We start from the raw sequence: 14,155 nt of genomic DNA on the forward strand, positions 1-14,155 counted from the left end.
TTAAATAAAACGTGTATATTGTCTTTCATACCAGAGACAATTAATAATTTTATAACATGTCTTTGTAAAATTGGAAAATTATCATAAGAATATAATCAATTTACTAATAATCGAAATTGCCCTTATGTTATAATATCACTATTAACTCATTTACGTTTTTGTTCTTTTTGTGTTGTTATAACTTTAAATCATCTATTGAGAAAACTGTCAAAAAGCAAAAATAATCAGAAAATCTACAAGGAAATTGACAATTTTCTCCATTTGAGGGCTTTTGTTCTTATATTATTTTGCCATTTTTTAAAATGTTCTGATTTTAGATCTGGATAAAACCTTGACACAATCACACTTAGATAGTGGCATATAGCTAACATTTTTGCTTCATCCTTCAATGTTGCATGTTTGTCAGGTGAACCATTCAGGTGTGTGGGTGCCTTTAGTTTTATTACGGCACAACTGCATTACAATTTTATGATTCAACTTAGAAATGATTTCAAATAATCCACGATAAATAAGTCACGTGGTCTAGAGATACCGACCAAATCATCAGATAAAAACGAAAACTGAGCAACACAATTAAACCCGACCAAAACCAGGTGTTTACAATTTTTGAATTTCCAATTTTTGCATGATTGTTTTTAAATAAGGGGCGAAAGATACCAAAGAAACATTCGAAATAGACTTACAAAGCCATGACTAAAAAAAAAAGACAAACAATAGTACACAAAACACAACATAGAAAACTAAAAACTTTAGAAGGGAACCGAACACTATTAAAACTGGGGGTTATCTAAGATCCTCTGGAAGGATAAGCAGATCCTGCACCACATGTGGCACCCGTCGTGTTGCTCGTCTTAGTAAAAACACGGCAACAAGTCTAATTCGGTGGGTCACATTCGTGAAAAGGGGACGTTATTGTAGTTAAGACAATAGGAACATATCCGCTATCATCTGTGAAACGGATATTACATAACGGTCAAGAAACTAGTGATGGCGTTCGTAAAATTTACGAAGGGGTGATTTCAACTTCACAAATTTTAACAAATTACATTTCAATTAATGTCTTTACCGAAAATCCATAAACAGGCACGGAGTTACTGTGATACTGAATATAATGCTGAAAAGGCGTGTAACTTGTTTTATCAACAGATTGGTAAATTTCATTTCACAATAACTGTAGATTGTAATTTCTGGACGGAATTTTCTGTTCTTTCAGAATTTTTTTAAAAACGGCCGTATCAGTCTTTTGAAAATTTTCGATTTAGATATATCGCAATATTGTTTGCTAGCTTTTTGTTCGCTAGATTATATCGACTTACTGTTTGGATGCTTTGGTCTGGAAATCAAGACGCATCCATATGGAAAAAAAACCCAAATATTACTCAAATTGATAATAGCGCCGATCTTTTACTTGCAATCAGACGATAAAAAGAAACAGACCAACTAAAAGCGTTTTGGAAATTCAAAACTTATCACAAAAATAATAAGAGCTTACAAACCTAAAAGCATTGAAAAAAGTATAGAAGAAGCAGATTGAATCATGAGGTACATATATTTCTTACTTTAAAATAATACACAAACTATCAAATATATAGAAAATTTAATATTTATTCAATAAATGAAAATGGATGGAATGCAAATTTCTTGTTGTAACAACAAGAACACAACTGTTCATAAATATAACATTTGTCTCATTCCCGAGCATAAATATAACATATGTCTTTTTCCCGAGCAATTAGAATAACATATGTCTCATTCCCGAGCAATGAAAAAACGCATTGCTAAAAGCGAAATAAAAAGGCGAGATTCTTTCAGTCTGAAATAGCCACCATGTCTTTACGTCACTATACAAAGTGCATGTATTACCAGTTGGAAAAAGTGAACGTCCGTAACGATCCAATAAACTATAGCAGACGACAGTTATAAGTAACTGCGGATGACAGTTGTAAGTAATTGCAGACGACAGTTGTAAGTAACTGCAGACGACAGTTATAAGTATGTATATCTGCTTAAAACTGTACAAAATAAATAGAACAATGAGATGTTAACAACACAAGAAACAACATTCTCGGAAACAGTCACTGTCATTCATGCCATCACATCTGATACCATCTATTCAATCTTCAAATTTTCAAAGAGACGAACACATTAATCTTGTTGCATTCACGTCTTTAATACCATGATTAGATCAGAAGAAAAACGGCTTTACTGTTTCTTCTTCATTTCTTGTAAATTCTGAAACAGAAATACATTGGTTAATATTAGTTAAAAAAATATAGATTTAGATAATTCGGCTTATAATAATTTTCGACTCCAGGAATAGATTATATTAGCTGCATTTGGCAAAACCTTAAGTATTTTTTTGCCATTGATACTAAGTACTCGTCAACTTCTTACTTCTTTGGCCCAATAACTTTTTTAGCTCGAGCAACAAAAAGTTAAGTTTTTTTTAAAAGGCACGTGCGTCTGGCGTATAGAATTATTTTTCTAGTATCTTTGATGAGTTTTTTTGCGATATACTTATTTGTATGATTGTGATAGTAGTTATTTTAAAGACGATTATCGTAGCAGTTGAATTAGTTTTGATTTCAAAAGAAATCAATTTTACGAAACCGTTGAATTCGTTTTGAAAACTAATAGAGAAAACACTTAGTTGCACTAGTCTTACATAATAGTATACAAAGAATAGAAGTAATCTAGAAAACAGAACGCATCAAATTCGCTGCCAATGTATTTCTCTTGATTCAGACATTCAACATAATTATTTTCTAATTTTCCATACAGTCGGCCAATAAATGTTAGCATTCAGTTTCAGCGTTAAGAAAGGTCCAGATTTTCAAAAATGTGTTATTTATTATGCATGACAACCTTAAAACAAAAATAGAATACAGGAAGTTCTGGAATCTTTTTTTCGGCTTTCAAAATTGAGGTTTTGAACACAAACGATAAAAATATAAAACAGGCTTAATACAATTTGAACGTAAGAAGATTTGGTATGATAACCAAAAAGACAGCTATTCAAGTTAAAGTTAAAATGACGTAGATGGGAGCAACAACGAGTCACACTACAGCCTTCAACGACGAAAGAGGCAGTCATAAAGGCTCATACATGAAAAATTGAAACAAATCAAAAGAGAAAACTGATAGCCTAACTTATAACAATACAATTTACCAAAAACAATTATGACAGACATGGACCAACAGCACAGCAGAAAAATAAACTTATTTTCAAAGAACAAACTAATTTTAAAAGAAAAAAACTGATTTTTAAAAACCAAACTATTTTTAAGGAACAAACTATTTTTAAGGAACAAACGGATTTTTAAAGAGCAAACTATGTTTAAAGAACAGACGGATGTTAAAAGAACAAACTAGAACAAATTGGATTTATAAGAACAAACTGTAAAAACCATTCGTTCTCCTTAATACCAGAGGAAACTACTATTTCAGAATTACGTGCTATATTCCATAAAGTCGGTATGTATAATATATTAAGCTTACCCCATCTACTGCTATTTCAGATTTACGTGCTATATGCTATAAAGTGGGTATGTATAATATATAAAGCTTACCCCATCTACTGCTATTTCAGATTTACGTGCTATATGCTATAAAGTGGGTATGTATAATATATAAAGCTTACCCCATCTACTGCTATTTCAGATTTACGTGCTATATGCTATAAAGTGGGTATGTATAATATATAAAGCTTACCCCATCGACTGCTATTTCAGATTTACGTGCTATATGCTATAAAGTGGGTATGTATAATATATAAAGCTTACCCCATCGACTCAACAGCTGATCGCCATCTAAATCAAACATCTCGACTTGATTAAATCCAAAAAGTTCGGCTTCAGGTGCTGGAAATCCATACACATAAAATAAAGTAGCCATTTCTTCACCAGTTAAGAAACCGTCATGGTTTGTATCAAATTTATCAAAAATATCAATCGACGCCGATCGTTTGAATAAACTATGTGAGTGAAGAGATCTCTGAAATTTTAAAATGAAATATACGTTAATAATTTAAAATAAAATAATCAGTCTTGAACGCAATAGATAATGACAATTTTTAATAAGTTAATAATTGAAACAATAATAAAATTTACAGAAAAAATCAAATAAAATATCAACCAAGTTTAAGACGTAAATGAAAGATTTTTTTTTCATTTCTTTAATAAAACAATTTACACATTTAAACTTATATATCTCACCTTTGAAATGGATTTGATCAATGATGGTAACGATCTCTCCTTAGGAAAGGAATATACAGCTACAGTTAAAGCTAATAATAATACTATCTTCATCATGGTCACCTGTGAAAGAGATTATGAAGTTTTCATTAAATTGTTGATTTTATATACTCCTCTCAAGGTTACGTAGTCATAAATTCGTCAGGGTTATCTGCGCAAAAACTGAACTCAGTAATAAAAAGATTGAAACGTTTTAGAAGCAACAATAACAGATGGTTTAAGTATGCTTTTACTTTGACAAGTTATCTGTTTAAATATATTTCAGTTATCAGGACAATCAACAGAGTCATTCAATCAAAAATCGTTAAATGTAATAATTACCAAGTATTCTTCGCAATTATACTCGCGTGATTAAAGAGGGAACTCCCATTTCCATTCGGAAACTCTCACCCGAGAAGATAATATCACTAATGCATGCTGATATAAAAATCAAGTACCCCATCCCGTAATCTTAAAAAGAAGGTTCGGCTACGTTCAATGTGATAACGTGGTCAAATTAATTGTCTATTTGATAGTTTTAGTCATTAACTTATACACTAGAAGTTATGAGCTTTTAAAGATTGATATAAACTTTATTGGACAAAAAGTATTTTTTTACAATTTCTTCTGTTAGAAGTCGTAATGTCACGGACATACCTTACAAATATACCATCCTTGAAAAGGATCAATGTCAAATTCTTCAAGGCTACTTAATGTAAATGGCATTGAAATCAGAAATTTTATTGTTCTATTATTTGACCACTGTTTATTTGACCAAGCATCGGTCAGTTGTTATAACCTTGTGATCTTTAAAACACGAGGTTAATTGGTACTTCGTGGTGATTAGCGTAGGTTGAAAGTCCCTTTTATCACATATGGGATTGACCTCAACAAATACTATGAATGGGTAGATGGTCACATACCTCCACCTTACTTCGTCATCTTACTGATTAAAGGTGGCTACGTGTCTAATTCAGTTGTCTCATTATGAGAGCAAATTATTTAAAAATACAATAGATCTTCTCGACATGTTTAAAATCACGATGTTAATGGATATTTTAATTTCTAAAGTTTAAAACTTTGGTAGCAAAACATTTTATTTTTTATTTACTAGATATGTCATCTAAACAAGCTAAAATATCGATATATACGTCGTTTTAGTTGGTACATCATTATAGCAAAACTAAATCAACACATAGGAAAGTATTTGCGATGCAATTAACGAAGTAGTTAATGCATGCAAGGTGGGAGGATAGACATAATCCGGGGATTTCGAGTGTCCCTTATTATAAATTATTGATACTCTTACGAAAGTGTAAAGCAAACAAATTGTGCATACTCGTTACATTGTAAAATGATTAATCCATATGCTATGGAATTCTTCTTTTCAAATTAAACGAACGAACTTACAAAATAAGCGTAAGCAAAAAAAGCTACATGTACATGTTTTTGGTGGTTTGTTTTGGCAGTTCCAATACACACTTAATTGATAATGATTTAACTACTGCTTATTATCAAGAAGCAATGATCGACAAGTCAATGATCTCATTTTCTTATGAAACTTACAATTTCTATCCCAAAAGTGTTCACCAATATTATATAACATTCATTGCTTCATTTAATATCACATAACCAGCTGATCACAATACATGGAGAAGGAAACGAAAGTTGCATATTTATCAATCAATAGCAGAGCAACTGAGTTCATCGCCGTATTTGTGCTTTTCTCTGTGGTGTTTTGTGAACAGTTATTTGGTTGTTGTTCTTATTGGCATTACATTGTCTGACCTACCCCTGTTTATAACTTAAAATTCTCCAATTGGAACCTTGCTACTTTTTTAAAGCTTTAAGTTAACTTTACAAGGTAAAACGCTATTTTAATGTCAAATATATCCGATTCTGAACAAAATAATTTGACCATCAGAAATTCTATATTATTACCGCCTATAATAAAAGCCAACTGTTGTCAGAATAAAACAATGATATAAATGAACAGAATTGACAGAATATTGGGAAAAATGTTTGATAATGTAATTGTTCCCTCTTTTCCAGGATACATGACTAAATTACGCCCATTATTTTTTACAGAAAATACAATAAATGAAAAAATATTCCATCTGCTATCAATTCAGACCAAAGTTCTTTTGTGACAATCAAATTTTTATTAGTTATTCAACCTAAAATAGTGCGTGAATACGCCTAAATCTTCCATCATGTTTGAATAATATTTATACGTACTAACAGTTAAATCTGAAAAGGTCATCTCTTACTGAAACAACAGGGGTTTTAATTTACTAGTGGTACATTGCACGGGGATTTAAGTTTGATTTATTCATCTAACGATATTTCTAAATTTTACGACAAATATTGTAAACTTAAATTGAAAATGATACCATATTATGTCGATTTTGTTCTTATTATTGAAATAACAATAAGTATGAATATAGTTAATGATAAAGTATTTGAATTTAATAGCATTTAATAGAAAGGTCAAATGAAATCAAATTGCATATAAATTATAAAAACAATGACTTTTCTTTTAGGGGGATTAAAGTTTGATTTGTTCATCGAACGATATTTCTAAATTTTACGACAAATATTGTAAACTAAGATTGAAAATGATCCCATTTTATGTCGATTTTGTTCTTATTATTGAAATAACAATAAGTATGAATATAGTTAATGATAAAGTATTTGAATTTAATAGAATTTAATAGAAAGGTCAAATGAAATCAAATCGCATATAAATTATAAAAACAATGACTTTTCTTATGCGATAAAAGAAACTAGACTACGTTGTAATCATATTGCTTGGCCACACAAAATCAATGAAACTAAACTTAACAATGAAACTGGTTTAAAATTGTGTTTCAGTTGGTGAGAAAATAACCCCAAAAGTGTTCTATAAAATCTATGGAAGAGTCATATGGGTTGGCAGTCTTACGTTCCTAGTGTATCAACTAGATTTTTCAAGTACATATTGCCCATGCTAGATACATCGGCCTTCATATCAGATGGTTGATCAGCATTTTAAAAGTATCACCATTAGGTTGTCAGAAAATTTTAATTTAGTTTGCTGTATATATAACTAAACGGAAATTGTTTTAGTACCACCATGGAGTTTATTATATGCTATAATTGGTTCTTATTTCATGTAGGGTGTAATTACTGTACATCACGCGCTTCTCAAAAAGATATTGCTAATATTTTCAAGAGCCTCCAATGTCCTCATTGCCAACTGTCGGCAATAGGCACCAGGGTATTTGTTTTCAGTTAATTTAGCATTTTTTTTTTATTTATTTGCAATTTCTATAGTTTACAGTGGAGTACAAAGTCTTCGATGGGGAACATAAAAGATCCCTTGTATAGCTTTGTTTTCCGAGGCATTGTTGGGTTAAAATAAGCCCATTTTCATCATAGTAGTCAAAAAAATTCAAAGTATTAACTTTCGTACAATAAACAATCTTACAGCATCTCCTAACTTCTATATAGATAGGCAAATCCTCATTTGTTACAGCGATTTGAAAAAAAAACAATTAAAGTGTTTACAACAAACGACAAATGCAAATAATGAAATTGCACATTGTCTAAGTGATTCAAATTGAAATATGCTTTTAGTGGCATGTTGATTTGTATAAATTTAATGATCTAGATGGAAGGGTTATTGATAAACGAATATTCTTGATTGAATAAAGAACAAACACAAGAAAATAAAACAATTATCATCGGTAAGTATATCAATTGAAAGCGCGTAAGATAACGATAAACCAATGCAATAAATGACTAATACAGTTTGTATTTTTCAACTAAGTGTTCCCTTCACGATCTAGAAATGTTTAATATAACAGTCAGTCAATTGTTATTCCAAACCATTGTCTCTCATAGAAATATTCAAGCTTATCCTTATCCACTGGTTCTATAAAACAATAATAATAGTTACATTTGCAACATTTTTTTTCTGTCTTTTCTGTTTTATACAATATGACACATGTATCACGATGAAAACCCCAAATCAATTACAGATACAGAAAAAATGTGACAAAATACCAGCTTAAGGTAGCCAATGTTACTTTACCTTAGACATATACTATCGTAAGTCTCAACTTAAAAAATATTATGTGATCTTAGTTGTTACTATTTATATACATACATGTATGCGCACAAATTGGACATACCGATGTTCTTATAAACCGGACGTTTGTATCATGATACTTCATAAATTATAATTGTTGACCTGTCATATCAGTATTACACGTAGAAAATTTATTGCTTGGCACCTTTTAAAACATCCGTGTCATTATCTATAAAATATACATCATGATCTCATTGTAATTTCTGAGAATAAATATACAGCAGCTGTTTTCATGAAATTTCGTATGATATACTTTTCAAAACTCGCTATTTCGTCATTTTTTAATAAAAGGATATATGAGATATAGTGATTGTTAATAAGTTATATCATGGTACATGTAGTTAAATGAAATCTAATACTTCCATGGGATATATCATTATAACTTTTGATTTTTTTCATACGAATAAAAAGACGACAACCAAACCACACCACAAATCATAGAAAGTTTATAATTCAACCGACGGTTTTAAATAATTACATGTACATGTATTTCACATTGATCTAATTACAATTTTGATTTTTAGTGAAAACGCAATTGTTTCTATTCTATAACACAAAATTTGAAAATATAGTATTGTAGGATTGTACAGACAAGTCGGTGTCCGTGTTTGTATCTATATGCAAGAGGATAACGGCTGAACGAGAGACATGATTTGTAAATATCCTTGAAAAACGAGGGTAAAACAAAAATGTGTAAACGTTTATAAGCATTTGAATTGCAATATCAAAGTATATTCTTAACTTCTTGCAACATAGAAAAGAAAAATAATATAGAGGAGACCATTATTCAAAATGAGCCCATTTTTTAAAAATGATGCCAAAAACTAAAGAAACAAAACTTTTTTACCTCAAATATCATCTGAAAGTATATTTACATGTATGATATGATCTCTTACAGTTTTTATTTGCTATGATCATTCTTAATTAATTGTTACGCCTCGATTCTAAAGACCTTATAAACTTGAAAATTAAATTTGTTATAATAGAAGAGGGAATAAATTATGAGTACAGCAAACTTTAGTCCCTCAATAAAGAATGGTCGGGTTTTTTTTCAACTTTTTATGTGTTTCCCTTATATATGCAGTGTTGGTTTTTCTTCTTCAACCGTAACATTACAGCTGCAGTAACCACTTATGAACCATTCTGTACTGATGGGCACAATCTGACCTTGATTTCTAAATCATGGGATTTTTTGTTTATTTCCTTATTCAAATTGGACTGTTAGTAGCTGCACAGTGCAGATTTACTATTTGGTTGTTTTTTTTTAGTTTTACGACATATGGTTCTCATTGTTGAAGGCCTTACGAGTGACCAATACTTGCTTTTATCTTAGCAATTGAAATCGATGGATGTCTGTCATTCGAAATCATATCGCATATCCTTATTTTTATATAGATAGACAAAGAGGAAGGTTCATGCAAACGTTAACCTGGTTTAACCCCACCACATTTCACAAGTCAGACTATTTTGACCAGAAGTAGGTTCATTAAGAGTTTAATCATCATTGACATTTTTAAGCAACAGAACATTTGGGATTATAGGTTGCAGCCAAGGATATCCTCCTGAAGCTTTCAATCAGGTCATAAAAACGACAAAATTCATCGTTTTTTTACAATATATCCAAAATGTGCTGACTTTGAAGCCTAGAATGTACCATACTAGTAATATAGAGATTTGTTTAACCAAGTAGTAAGGCTTTTGAAATGGATTCATTTTAAAACTAAATTATGGCAATTTTGATATATTAATTATGATAAGGTTTAATTGCAATATTAAAATAAGAAAAGTTTGTATCAGACAACTTTTCACTCGAGATCAAATGGCAAAGACGTTACCACCTGTACGTCAACATACGGCCTTCGACAATTAGTAAAACCCGTTCCGCATAGTAAGTTATAAAATGCCCAGAAATCAAAAATGTTTTAAACAATTTAAACAAAAAAACTTAAGGCCAAATTTAGCTTTAAGTAAACCTTGTTCTTTGGGTTCTCAATACTTCTGAACTTCGTACTGTTTAACCTTTATGACTCGAGCGTCCTTGAACAGTCTTCCAACTAAGCCCTTCAGAGTGAAAATTTCATATCTTCTCTCAATTATAAAATGGTTAAGTAGAGATATAAATATGCCATCCACTACTGATTAGGGGACAGATGATATTACATAAAACAGATGTTTAAAACAAAAATTGAGTGTGTAAATTTTTGATAAACCCTCAAGTTAAGAAATTACAAAAGTAAAAAGTAAATATTCTGATTTAGTTTTACATCTACACATTACTTCATCAGATATTAAAAAGAAGAAGCACGCGTTTTGAATAATGTATTATTTTGCATAGTTTTATATGTTATATTTAAGCTTTGAGTCTTTAATATGGTAAATTTCGGTAAATTTCAACAGCTTAATTAAGTTCATTACATATACGTTAATTTGCTGTTACTAAAATACTATGATAGCTCAACCACACCCTCATATTGCATACATTGAATATAAACTCATCATAGATACCAGGACCAATTTGTGTATATACGCCAGACGCACGTTTCGTCTACAAAAGACTCATCAGTGACGCTTGAATCCAAAAAAGTTAAAAAGGCCAAATAAAGTACAAAGTTGAAGAGCATTGAGAACCAAAATTCCTAAAAGTTTGCCAAATACAGCTAAGGTAATCTATGCCTGAGGTAGAAAAGCCTTAGATTATCAAAAGATGTTAAGAAGAAAAAAAAAGAAAAGAATATAAGAAGAACAATTAGGTCTTTTCTCATCTAGGAGATAGATCCCATTGATAATAAATGATACCTCAATATTTTTATGGTAAGGGTGTGCCATTCTGGCTTAAAAAATGTACCAATTTGAATATACATGTAACATAACGTTCAGCACCTATAGTTAGGAGCAGATCCAGAACTTTTTATAAAAAGGTGGGGTTGACTGACCTAATAGGGGGCCGCTCTAGTCATCAGTGATTCCCTAAATAATCAACCAAATTTTTCCCATGAAAAAAGGGGGGGAGGCATTTGGAACTTATTTTGAAGGTGAACTTTCATATAAATTCATATATTAGTTTAATTTAGTATAATAACATTGACTATCTATAATTTAAGATTCTGAATAGCATATTCATATATGAAATGAAGATCATACATACCCCAAATCAATATATAGTTATCAAACGTAAATGCATTTTTATATAGTATGTTATAAAAAGGAGGGTCATTTTTATATAAAACCTCTCAAAAAAAGGGGATACAGTGCTGTGTATTTACTATTAATCCATGTATGCAACAATTACCACTTGTGGATCAGAATAAAATAACATGTGCTTCCTGTCATCTAACCAATTTTAATTGGAGTGACAGTTTAATTTGAAATTATGGTGTTTTTTTAAGTGGTGCAGATGATAAGTCCAACATCATTTTGATGTGATTTCTCGGGCTTAGTTGCAAGACTGTGAAGAGTCATTTGTAAAAGACACGCGTTCTAAATTTGAATCCTCGGTATCTATAATAAGTTTTTTTATCTTTAATTATAGTGTCACAATGCAAACAGCTTTTGGTAAAACATTACTTGTGTTTGTCATTTGCAATGTAATAATTAGCGGAAAATACCAATTTTAATGTCACAAGAAGCACCATTTTATCAAGTGTTTTCCACCAAAAATATCTTTGAAATGCACTTTCATGTCAATTAGAATGAAATTCAAAACAGTGTGGCTGTGGCCATTGATTGACACATTTTAAGTTCATCCATTGACTGGGACAATTTAGGTGAACGTTTGTATGTAACGACCACTGCTCACTATGTACTTTTTAAAGACACTTAAACTATGGGGTCACCAAAGGTTCTCAACACCTTAATAAAGTAATTCGAAAAATTAATCAGAAATAACACGATGTTTTGATTTATATCAATTATATAAATCAAAACATAAAGGTTATTCCTGATTATTTTTTGAATTATTTTATAATTAAAGGCGTTTAGAAACCTTTGGTGACCCCACACTTTAAATGTCTATCGTAGGTACGACGTGAACAGTGGTCGTTACAGACAAACGTTCACGTAAATTGTCCCAGTCAATGGATGAATTTAATGTGTCAATCAATGGCCACAGCCACACTGTTTTGAATTTCATTCTATTAAAATAACATAAAGCTTTTTGAGTTTTAGGAGTTTTATCTTTCCTATATTCGTTATACTGTGTTGCCACATAAGGCCCAAACATAGCCTATCGCCTTTTTATTTGCTTGTATCACTTACAATTAATTTCATTGACAGAACCGCGACTTTTGTCATTGCAACCTCTCATATAAGAATGTTATTAAGAAATGTTGCAGATTAAGAGTCAATTCAAAAGCAACCAAACAACGTCTCTATACCGTACCAGAATACTCTTTTCTCGGGAGTTAGCATATAGAGTTTAACATTATTTTCAAGAATCTTATTGTTGAGGTTGCAATTATTATCTAATAAATCTTCATGCGTATTTCTAATCATTGTTATGTAATAATTTTTTTGGATGAAAGTTTTATCACAACTTGTCTAAATAGTTATCAATGGTACCAGTCTAAATAGTTATCAAAGGTACCAGTCTAAATAGTTATCAATGATACCAGTCTAAATAGTTATCAATGGTACCAGTCTAAATAGTCATGATAGTAGCATCAAACAAATGGCCTTTAAAATTTATGACAAAACGTGAATAATAATGCAACAACAAAAAAATAATAATAAATTATTAAAAGTTCCTACCTGTATTTAAAAACTTAATCTGGATTATTTGTTGTCAGAAATGTAAAATATGTAGTTATTAAACAAAAAAGTCAAATGAAGAAATATCCAGTTTAGTTCCTAATGAAATGTTTAGAATACTTTGATTCGAAATGTACTACATTCATTTATCATTTTACTTATATACCCATGCGTTCATTTGTAATTGGAGAAATGTACCACGGGTATAATTAATGACTGTTCATTCACCAATGGGCAAACAGCTTGAAATCCCACATTAATAATAATAGTATGCTGATCATCAAAGAATTTTGCCGTAAAAACTGGGAAGGTCAGCATAAACAATGACACTATTGATTTTTGATTCATATTCCAACGATGCTTCATTTCCAGTTTAACAATAGAAACTTATTTTCCTCTTCACCTTATCTTTTAATGGAAATTGCAATTATAGCAATGCGATGATCAGGTGGTTAAATAAGATAAGTCAAGCTATATGGCTCATCCAGTATTTTTAATAGTGTTTAACTGCTCAATAATAATAACCAATTCATTATGGCAGTTATTGTTGAAGTAATCGCTACTTAATGTGGTGTTACTTAATAAAACACTTGTTATCTGTTAAATCTATCCACGTTTCACGCATTGCACCATAGCTATTAATGTTCTCCTTCAAATTGGTATGTATTGCATCTAAATGTGGTTAAACAATCTAATCGGATTTTGAAATAAAGCAATAAAAATCGCATAATATCCGCTCTCAGTATTTGGTTATAATTTAGGTGGTTGTGATGTAACTGCGATAAACAGTAGTTCGTTTACTTTGAAAGGCACTATAATACTTTAAAAAAGCCTCTCACAGTTCTAGTTAGTACTTCGATTTTTGCATAAGAATTCGTCATAAACAAATAGATTTTATATGCTATATAGCATAGCTGGTCAATTGGTCTAGTTGTTTACGTACGCGTGTTGTTATGGGTATAACAGTTCATCAGATGCCGAATCACTAGTGACTTAGTCATTAACACTGTCAGGTATTACAGTTCATCAGATGCCGAATCACTAG

At 30.7% G+C, this 14,155-nt stretch overlaps 1 protein-coding gene across 3 annotated transcripts; it reads right to left on the minus strand.

Annotated features, from left to right (window-relative positions):
• Nucleotides 1-1,585: 1,585 nt before the first annotated feature.
• On the minus strand, nucleotides 1,586-13,363 carry LOC139487668 (uncharacterized). Of its 3 annotated transcripts, none has more exons than XM_071272627.1 (4): nucleotides 13,111-13,363; nucleotides 4,215-4,316; nucleotides 3,783-3,993; nucleotides 1,586-2,232 (listed from the first exon to the last, which is right to left on the minus strand). In XM_071272627.1, the coding sequence occupies exons 2-4, from the start codon at nucleotides 4,308-4,310 to the stop codon at nucleotides 2,186-2,188; spliced, it is 354 nt and encodes a 117-aa protein (XP_071128728.1). In that variant the 5' UTR covers nucleotides 4,311-4,316; nucleotides 13,111-13,363; the 3' UTR covers nucleotides 1,586-2,185. The 3 variants fall into 3 exon arrangements, with proteins under 3 accessions (XP_071128728.1, XP_071128726.1, XP_071128727.1); XM_071272625.1 differs by lacking the exon at nucleotides 13,111-13,363 and adding an exon at nucleotides 8,308-8,392; XM_071272626.1 differs by lacking the exon at nucleotides 13,111-13,363 and adding an exon at nucleotides 4,487-4,565.
• Nucleotides 13,364-14,155: the final 792 nt, after the last annotated feature.

Source organism: Mytilus edulis, chromosome 9 (assembly GCF_963676685.1).
Source record: "Mytilus edulis chromosome 9, xbMytEdul2.2, whole genome shotgun sequence".
Classification (NCBI taxonomy): domain Eukaryota; kingdom Metazoa; phylum Mollusca; class Bivalvia; order Mytilida; family Mytilidae; genus Mytilus; species Mytilus edulis.